Genomic DNA, 10963 nt, shown 5'->3' on the forward strand with positions numbered 1-10963 from the left:
AAAGTGGGGAGACATGAAGGTGGACAGATGGCCTGGTTTGTGCTTAAAATGTCTTATAAATACATAGGCATATTTCATATCCGTGCCACACAAAGCTTCTTAAATTTAGCAGCGGAAGATTAAGTGCAGAATTTTGGATTTTGGTTTCTTTTCTAACAGTCTTTTTGTTGCTAATGTGGAGAATGGAGAACTTAATCTGAGGGGCATCAATTAAATTCAATACAATTGTTTTTTAAAAAGAGGACTTATTTCTCTATGGCTTTATTTTAATAGTAGGCTTTGATTTTCAAAAGGTGTGAAGCTGAAAGGAGTTACAGTCAAGGAATAGAAACCCAGCATCTTAATTTTAGTACTCCTCTTTTCACATGCCAGTTCTGCTGTGCAAGGTGATTGTATTTCACAGCCTACTCATATGCTGCAAATATCTTTACACGTGGTAAGCCTTATCCTATCACTGTAGTAACATGCCTTAAACAAAGCATTAAAAGCTTTCAACAAGATGGCATCTGAGTATAATGAGGTTTATCCATCTTCTAGAAAAATGAAACACTGTTTGAAGTGACTTTCAGAGGATGAGAAAGATTTGTACTACATAAGAGAGGATTTCAGTGTTCAGGTTAAAAAGAAACTCCAGTTGAAAAGACTTTAGGGGATTTTTCTATGAACTAAATGATCAGAGATTGATATCTTGTCAAGCACTCTGTTGAAAAAGGGAAAGGTTATACAGATATTAAAAAGGACAAGGGATTTAGCGATAAGGATAAGCAACATTGTATTATTATAGATATAGTTACAAACACTGGAGTTATAATTAATCATGTTACATTGAAAGAAGTTAACAGTGATCATTAGCTATTACCTGTAGAGATCAGAGAGATTTAAATAATACATTTTATACAAAAAGATCCAAAAGTGAAAAATCCTTTAGAATTTAGAGACCGTTAAAGAAGAGATAAAGGGGCTTCCCAGGTGGCACAGTTGTAAAGAATCCACCTGCCAACGCAGGAGATGCAAGAGATGAGTTTCTATCCCTGGGTCAGGAAGATCTGCTGGAGGAGCAAATGGAAACCCACTCCAGTATTCTTGCCTGGAACATTGCATGGACAGAGGAACCTGGCTGACTACTATCCAGGGAGTCACAAAGAGTTGGACATGACTGAGTATATGCATGCACATACAAACATACATACACACACACACACACAAAGAAGAGAGAAAGAATGAATTGATACACGTTCAATGAAGTATTCAGGAAACTTGCATCTTTTCCTAAGGGCTAGAAAACTTATGATGCCCTAACCCTCAGATGCATGGGGTGAATAAATTATTTAAGCAGGACAGCATTGATTGATATTTTTCTCTCATTCAAACCTATAAATGTGGCTGGAAAGACCTTAGTAATTGATAAACTCAAGATTGGTAATTTTCATTTTAATCATTGATGTTGATTGTCATACATCCCAGAAGCATTAAAGAAATGTGACAAACAATTGATTTGAGTTTTAATGATGTGTTGCTTGCAAAGTTTTTCAAGGAAAATGCTAAGGGGTTATTTATTTCTTCCCAGCTAAGGCCCCACCTGCTACTTGCCATGCTAACATGAATTCTTCATCTAAACAGATGGGCTTTGCATAGGTATGATTACCAGAAAAGGGGGAAGGGAAATCTGACATACTTTTTTTTTTTTTAATAAAAAGGCAGCATATTGTTAAAACTAAGATGCCTTGCATTTACCAATCATTTAGAACTATCCATTTGAGACCCATAGCCCACCAGGCTCCTCTTTCCATGGAGTTATCCCAGGCAAGAATACTGGAGTGGGTAGCCATTCCCTTCTCCAAGGGATCTTCCTGACCCAGGGATCAAACCTGGGTCTCCTACATTGCAGGCAGACTTTTTAACCATCTCAGCCACCAGGAAAGCCCAGCAACTAGCTAATCACTGTTCAACTGAGGCCCAATTCAGAGAATATTTTGAATAAGTTAAAATACAGAGAGATATCTGGTGAAACCTTGGATTCTGCCCACACGTTGTCTCACCCACTCTCATGTGAGACTCTTACTACATCAGTCTCAGGCTCCATGAAGCTGAGTGTATGCTTAAATACTCCTCCAGGAAATTTCTGTAAGAGTATAATGAAAACTACTGTTTCAATGCTTCTGTAAATCATAATTAAAAAGAGAAATCTAAATTCTCAGTTTATGATCTTGACCCAGTTTAAACACTTACCATTGTATGGATTTATTTTTGCTTTTCTTAAGTCAGAAGCTCTCTTTCCAGAGGCAACTTTGGGACTGATAGTTATCCTGTTACTTCTTTAATCCTCTCTTCTTGGTAATGCAAGTGGTCATATGTGCTGTTCAATCAGCTTATCCTCTCCCTTTGGCCATGGTGACTCAAGATGAGCCTATGAAAGTGCTTCCCAAGATGGTCTGCCACAACTGCTAAGGAGAGGGCAAGTTTTACTTTTTCCACAGAGGGTGTTAAGCTGGTAAGATATATCTTGAGCCCAGTATCCCTCATATCTGCTAGATCCAGACATTCAAGAATTTTCAGTTATGTTTATGCATCTATCACTAGTGAATGAAGAGACACAACCAACACACCACACTATCCAGTATTGGGTAAGTGGCTTAAATTCTTTGACCTCTTATCTTCACTAAGATTGGATAATGACAACCACCATGCCCATATACCAGAGAAAAGATGATGAGATCTAACATTTAATATGCAAAGCATTTATTATCTTATAATAGTTATCCAAATGATAAATTTATGCATTTCTCTAAAATATTTAATCACAACAATAGCTATAATTCAAGCCAGTTATTTAGTAGTATGTAAAAATGTCTTATATTTCTTAATCCTTAATGAACCATCTTGTTGTCACATGAATGATACTTACCAGCAAAACAGAAGCTTCAGTCTATTTATAGATCAATAATTAATAGCAATAAATAACTATTTACTTAATAGTTTAATAATGTAGCCTGCCAGGCTCCTCTGTCCATGGAATTTTCCAGGCAAGAGTACTGGAATTTCCTTCTGCCAAATGGCAAGAATACTGCCATTTCCTTCTCCAGGGGATCTTCCCGACCCAAGGATCGAACCCAGGTCTCCCACGTTGCAGGCAGATGTTTTACCATCTGAGCCACCAAGGAAGCCCAATAATGTAATAGTTATATCTTAATAACCCTTATTTAAGGAAGTTGTGTTTTAAATCTCTAATTACATGCTACAGTATGAATCAATGCCCTTCAAATTTACCAGCCATCTAGAAATCATGTTAAAACGCAGATTCTGATTCAATAGATCTGAGGTGAGACCTGAGATATGATATTTCTTTTTTTCTTTAATTTTTTCAGCTTTATTGAGACATAATTCATGTATAACATTGTATAAAAGTTTAAGGCATATAATGTGCTGATCTGACACACCTGTTTATTGTGAAATGATTACTATGATTCAATTAGTTCATACCTTCATCACCTCATATAATTACCTCCGTATGCATGTGTGTATTGAGAACATTTAAGGTTTACCCTCTTTCAGGTATATAATATAGTACTATTATCTATGGTTACCATGTGTACATTAGATCCCCAGAACTTAGTCATTTTCTTACTGGAAGTTTGTACACTCTGAGCAACATCTCCCCATTTCCTCCACCCTCCACCCAGCCCCTGACAATCACCATTCCACTCCCTGTTTTTATAAATATGGCATTTTTTTATGTTCCACATACCAGTTAGATCACACAGTATTTGTCTTTCTCTGTGTGACTTATTTCCTTTAGCATAATGCCCTTAAGGTCCATCTGTGTTCTCTTAAATGGCAGGATCTTCTTTTTAAATGCTGAAAAATATTCCATTGTATGCAAATATATAACACAACTTCATTATCCATACATCCATTGGTAGATACTTAGGTTGTTTCCATGTCCTGGCTACTGTGACTAATGCTGCAGTGAACATAGGGGTGCAGGTATCCTTTCAGATATTTCTTTTCCTATGGATATATTCTCAGAAATGGAATTGTGGAATCATATGATAGCTTTATTTTTAACTTTTTGAGAAGCTCCATGATGTTTTCCATAGTAGCTGTAGCAATTTACATTTCTACATTTCCCCTAGTAGTGTATAAGGTTTTATTTACTTGTGAGATGATATATCATTGTAGTTTTGGTTTGCATTTCCCTGATGTTTAGTAATGTTGAACAGTTTTCATGTATCTGTTGGCAATTCACAGGCCTTCTTTGGAAAAATGTCTATTCAGGACCTTTGCCCATTTTTATTCACATTGCTTGCCTGTTTTGCTTTTGAGATTATAGGTTTCTTATATATTGTGTTTATCAACTCATTATCAGATAGATAGATTGTATTCCTCACAAGCTTCAGGTAAAAGAGGCATCTGGTCTTCAGACCAGCTTTGAGCATCAAAGAACAAAAACAAAACCCTGAAAACAGCAAAATCAGAAGTCAAATGAGTTGGGAGTTGAAAGAGTTCAGATAGAATAGTTTCAGTTTTCTAATTAAAAAGAAAACTGTGTGATTAAAAAAATTCTTGACTTTATTTTCTCATTTAAGATAAAAATACTGAAATTTATTATACAATAAACATAGTCACACCAAGGGTACTTAATAGATTATTGACTGACATTGAAAAATATCATAGAAATTCCTGTTGTAGGATTTTTAAGGACCTAGTATTCTAAGTAGAAGGAATGGGCATTTTTTTAAATTAGATAACTGTAATAGAGATTCCAGACTTATAGTCAATCTTCATTTTCACAAACTAATCAATTTGACAAATATATGTATAAGATCCTGTCATTTTGATAGAAAATTGAGGCTTTAATTAAATGTTGTTCACAGTTGAGTGGCCCAGAGTTCATCCTGAAAAGACAGGCTGAAATGGTCAGTGAATGATGAGACATATTTCTGATCAAGTGACTTCATGAAAACATACAATGGAATGTGATTGTCAGTTACAATGGCTTCTTACAGGCGGCCTGCATTAGAATGGTGTGTAGATTTCCTTTCCATCCCTTACAGGGCCCCAGCAGAATAGTAAACATATCATTTCAATATGAAATAGACATCCCAGTTCAAAAGTTGTAGGATACAGGCAACCTTATAAAAGCCAGAAGACATTGAATTATATTAAGAGGCAATGTTATTTCACTAAAAAATGCACAAAATTAATTAACATTCAGCCATGAAATTTCAGCTAAGAGGTATTCTTTCTTAGTATAAAAGATTTGATGTCCTGTGCTTAAAAAAATGAGAGTAATTTAGTGTATTTCAATAATGTTGGAGTGATCAATGGATGGGGTTTTCTTGCTCTAAGGTAGAATGTCAGCTGCTCAGTTGAGTTGTTGATGAATTGGTCTGACCCAGTGTTGTCTTTATAGACATGCCTGAACCGGCTAAGTCTGCTCCTGCCCCTAAAAAGGGCTCTAAAAAAGCTGTGACCAAAAAAAAATAAATAAATAATAAAAAAAATAAAAAAATAAAAAAGCTGTGACCAAGGCCCAGAAGAAGGACGGCAAGAAGCGCAAGCGCAGCCACAAGGAGAGCTACTCTGTGTACATGTACAAGGTGCTGAAGCAAGTCCATCCCGACACCGGCATCTCATCCAAGGCCATGGAAATCATGAACTCCTTCGTCAAGGACATTTTCGAGCGCATCGCTGGCGAGGCATCGCACCTGGCGCATTACAACAAGCGCTCAACTATCACATCCAGGGAGATCCAGACCGCCTTGCGCTTGCTACTACCTGGGGAACTGGCCAAGCACGCAGTGTCCAAGGGCACTAAGGCTGTCACCAAGTATGCCAGCTCCAAGTAAATATAGTATGCCTAGCCACTGTTAACGGAGAAGGCAATGACACCCCACTCCAGTACTCTTGCCTGGAAAATCACATGGACGGAGGGCCTGGTGGGCTATAGTCCATGGGGTCACTAAAAGTCGGACACGACTGAGCGACTTCACTTTAAGGATATGGCTGAAAAACAGAAATAATAAGATCAACATTTTTCAGGATTTTTTGGTCCCTAGATCAACTAAGTCTATTTTGGCTTTTAGTTACTAATCAATGTTCCACTAATACCTTTTACAACAATTCAAAAAGACTTAATAGAGTCTCATAAGAGTTGATTTGGTTAATTCTCTCCTTCACAGAGGTATATGTTATAAATGTATTTTCATTTAGTGAGACTGAGGTGGTTTAGGATTTTTGAAGTTTATGGGCAGATCTTTTATGAAATTGAGTGAGAATTTTAAACATTTCCATTATGATCAGAACACCTTGTTCAGTTCAGTTCAGTTCAGTCACTCAGTTGTGTCTGACTCTTTGCAATCCCATGAATCGCAGCACACTAGGCCTCCCTGTCCATCACCAACTCCCGGAGTTCACCCAGACTCACGTCCATCTAGTCAATGATGCCATCCAGCCATCTCATCCTCTGTTTTCCCCTTCTCCTCCTGCCCCCAATCCCTCCCAGCATCAGAGTCTTTTCCAATCAGTTAACTCTTCACATGAGGTGGCCAAAGTACTGGAGTTTCAGCTTTAGCATCAGTCCTTCCAAAGAAATCCCAGGGCTGATCTCCTTCAGAATGGACTGGTTGGATCTCCTTGCAGTCCAGGGGACTCTCAAGAGTCTTCTCCAACACCACAGTTCAAAAGCATCAATTCTTTGGCACTCAGCTTTCTTCACAGTCCAACTCTCACATCCATACATGACCACTGGAAAAACCATAGCCTTGACTAGATGGACCTTTGTTGGCAAAGTAATGTCTCTGCTTTTGAATATGCTATCTATGTTGGTCATAACTTTCCTTCAACCATCTTTTAATTTCATGGCTGCAGTCATCATCTGCAGTGATTTTGGAGCCCCAAAAAATAAAGTCTGACACTGTTTCCACTGTTTCCCCATCTATTTCCCATGAAGTGATGGGACCAGATGCCATGATCTTCTTGTAAGTTTACCATAAATTCCAGCACAAAGTTATGTGCAATTGGAGGATAAAAATGCCCAGTCTCAAAAGATTTACCCACATGGTGTAGATGATCAGTTGTCCATTTAGTTCCTAAGGGGGCTTTTAATGTTTATAGGAACTTTTTTTTTTACTATGGCTTTGAAAGCTGAGGGAGAAAATGCAGTTTCAAAATGTGAGCAGCAATCCAAAAAAGACCATTAACTGTCTAATATGTCCCAGTTCTTTATGACGTTTTCAGGAATCCCCCCCCCTTTTTTTTTTTTTTGGCTATATGTTGTCTCCTTTTTAATCACAGTTTTAAAAGTGGACTACTGAGTTAAAAGGGAAGAAAAGCTAAATGAATTATGAGTTTGGTTCTGTATGGAAACCTCCCTTACATATCTCAGTGCATAGCAATATATAACATACATAGCTTAATGATTTGATTTAGATTAAACATGACTTGTTATTTAAGTACAAAGATAAATGATAAATATCATCACATTTTCCAAGTTATAAAAACCCAATACTTTAAAATATTAAAAGAAGCTATATAACAGATAAAAGCATTTGTTAAGTTCTTTTCTTTATCCTTTTGCTGTTATGTTGCTGGTATCTAAAGATTTGAAGTAGACTTTTGAATCTTTTGTAAATCTTTTATAAGAGTTAAACCCATGTGGAGTTTTTGCCACTTTATCATTATCTTCACTGGGAAATAAACATAAGGCTGCTAGCATGTGAGGCATTTAGCACGACACCTGGCATATAGCATTCATTTAGCACTGGCAAAATTATGTATGGCATGCTATATAATTTCTACATTCAATATTACACAAATCAAAGACTTTTTCATGAAAAATAAAATGTCTTTAATCACCAACATAGGAAAAAAATAGGTCTTCAGGCCAAATCGCATCAAAATTGCAAAATATTTAGATTTTTTAAAAAACACTGATGAAGGATGAAGAAGTTCAGTCTTTTCCCCTTTAGCAGATGTGAGTAATTTTCAAGACAACTCTAGTGGTGAGAACTGGGAGCCTGCTCCTTCAAAGCACATGTGCTGAAATGTTCTGTTTCCCAGCTTTATAATTAGAGATTATTTCTCAGTGATTTTCAGTGCAGATAAAATTTAACTCACTTACAATATGACAGCCATCATCTCTTATTTTCATTAAACATGCTCTAGAGCGGGTGGTTATAGAAATAAGATAGGAATTAGCATCTGAAAGTTTAAAGATGATTACAAAATCTCTTCCTTAGAAAATTATGGGTTTCCCTTGGCTTAGCTTTCCTAAAATAAAGCAGTGTTGCTCCAAGTGACAGCCTTTGCTGCCTGATGTATCACACTTGAGAGTTCATCTACATCCACAAAAAGTAAGTATGATTTCAGCCATTCCAAAATATAAGCTGTGTCTCACTCTTGAGATGTGGGGACAGTTGGCTTAGTCTATTACCAAAGCCCATATGCCCCTGTATAATTTGCCCACTTTTTCCTCTCTGAATGTGTCTCAGCACACATGCAGCTGCTCCACCGTACATGCTCAATGCATACAATTTCCTATGCCTGGCAGCAAGGCTTACAGTAAAACTGAAAATTTAAGAAACCATTTCTAGTTCTGTTTAAAAAATAAGTAAAACTTTGTCTCTGTAGGGCCATCAAACAAATCAAGTTGGTTTTAGTTCTTTCACTGATGAGCATTTCCTATGGTGTCTCTTCAATAAGAAAAAATGTCAGTCTGTGTTGGCTGACTTTCAGTGGTGGCCCTGTCAGCATTTGGAGATTATAAGAGTTCTTGGCCTTGCTTCCTTGGAACCAAACACTGACGCTCAGTGGAAGAGCGCCTATGAGGTGCTCAGAATTTTAAAAGTTCTCCAAGTCCTCATATCTCTTTCAATATGAGAAAGAGAAAACCAAAGAAGTAGCCATAGAAACAAGGGCCTACGTCTCACTGTTCTTCTTCCTCATTAGTTTCAGGATATGGGGCCACTGAATTGTTCACTGATGTTTCCTTCTCACTACAGAAAACTTAGGGTTTAGTAGAACTTATTTCTTTCTATTAGATAAGCCAGTAATGGAATCCGTATGGAGTCTGATTTGATATCAGCAGATATTAATAGAAAATGTGACTTTGGTCCCTGAGTTTATAGTTTCTACTTCTTGTAGCTAATGAGACATCTCTGAATTTCCTGATAGGCTACAAGATACTATGTTTCCTTCCAACAGAGTTTCCAAAGCATTCAGTCAACAAATACTGAGTTTGTACTAGTGCCCTGCATTGTAGCACGTACTAAGTAGACAATGAAGGGTGAGATGGATATGGAAATCATCCCTCATAGATAGTTCAACTTTACAAGAAAAAAACAAAAAAAACATTGAATAGATGATTATATCCCCCCCCAAAAAAAATTGTAAAAGAGTAAGTACAATATGTTACAGAAGCATATAGTTTGGGTAGCATGACTTATCGGAGAAGGCTGGAGAATCCCAGAGACGGGGGGAGCCTGGTGCGCTGCCGTCTGTGGGGTCGCACAGAGTCAGACACGACTGAAGCGACTTAGCAGCAGCAGCAGCAGCATGAGTTATGAATCTAGTCTGGTAGAGAGGAATATCAGTACTGGTTAAACAGGATCTCTTTAAGGAAGTAACATTTCAGCTGAGACTTGAAGGATGATGGGCAATTGACTGGTCAAAGGGAGAAGAGAAAATGAAAGCATTCCATTAAAAAAAAAAAAAAAAGTTGTGAAAAGCCCAAGTACAGAGAATTGGTATTTTGAGGAAATGCTTTATGAGGAAATCCAATATAGCCCAAAAGGAAACTGAAGAGTAAGTAAGAGTCAAAACTTGGGAATGCTTTTTTTAATTACTGTAGATTTCTATTTTGAAATTAAAAAACGTAATGCCTCCAGCTTTGTTCTTCTTTCTTAAGATTGTTTTGGCTCTTGGAGGCCGTTTATGGTTCCATTTGAATTTTAGGACTTTTTTAATATTTCTATAAAAAATATCATTGGGATTTTGATGGGTTTAATATTGAATCTGTAGATCACTTGAAGTAATTAAAACAGTGTTTTACTGGCATAAAGGCAGACATATAGATCAATGGAATAGAATAGAAAGTCCAGTAATAAACCCATGTATAAGCAGTCAGCTGTTCTTTAGCGAAGGTTCCAAGAACACACAATGGGAAAAAGATAGTCTGTGCAACAGTAGCATGGGGCAAACTGAATATCCACACACAACAGAATGAAATTAGACCCTTATCTTACACTATACATAAAAATAAACTCAAAATGTATTAAAAGCATAAATGTAAGCCTTGAAACTGTAAAATTTCTAAAAGGAAACAAGGTCTTGCCATGGTTTCTTGCTTATGAAACCAAAAACACAAACAATAAAAGTTAAAATAAACAAACAGTACTGCATCAAACTAAAAAGCTCTGCACAGCAAAGAAAACTGTCAACAGAATTAAAGGACAACCTGTGGAATGGGACAAAATACTTGCAGACCATATATATGATAAGTGGTTAATGTTCAAAATATATAAGGGAGTCTTATAGATCAACAGCAAAAAAATATATGTAACCCAGTTTTTTAAATGGGGAAAGGACTTGAATAGACATTTCTTCAAAGACATACAAGTGGCCAACAGATATATGAAAACGTGCTCAACATCACTATCATCAAAGAAATCAAAACCACAATGAGATATCACCTCATATAAATGTAACAAATTGGCATGTTGTACACCTTAAGTTTTCACAGTGTTATGTGTCAAATATATTTCAATTATTTTTAAAAGGAAGTGAAGTGAAATGAAAGTCACTCAGTCCTGTCTGACTCTTGCGACCCCATGGACTGTAGCCTGCCAGGCTCCTCTGTCCATGGGATTTCCCAGCAAGAATACTGAAATGGGTTGCCATTTCCTTCTCCAGGGGATCTTCCTGACGCCAGAATCAAACCCTAGTCTCTTGCATTGCAAGCATA

The 10963-nt window shown here is 36.9% G+C and overlaps 1 protein-coding gene across 1 annotated transcript; it reads left to right on the plus strand.

The window, feature by feature from the left end:
- The first annotated feature begins 5415 nt into the window (after window positions 1-5415).
- LOC525433 (histone H2B type 1-C/E/F/G/I) lies at window positions 5416-5849 on the plus strand. The gene is made up of 2 exons (XM_024993534.1): window positions 5416-5483; window positions 5528-5849. The coding sequence occupies exons 1-2, from the start codon at window positions 5416-5418 to the stop codon at window positions 5847-5849; spliced, it is 390 nt and encodes a 129-aa protein (XP_024849302.1).
- The last annotated feature ends 5114 nt before the right edge of the window (window positions 5850-10963 follow it).

Source organism: Bos taurus, chromosome 6 (assembly GCF_002263795.3).
Source record: "Bos taurus isolate L1 Dominette 01449 registration number 42190680 breed Hereford chromosome 6, ARS-UCD2.0, whole genome shotgun sequence".
Taxonomy (NCBI): Eukaryota; Metazoa; Chordata; class Mammalia; order Artiodactyla; family Bovidae; genus Bos; species Bos taurus.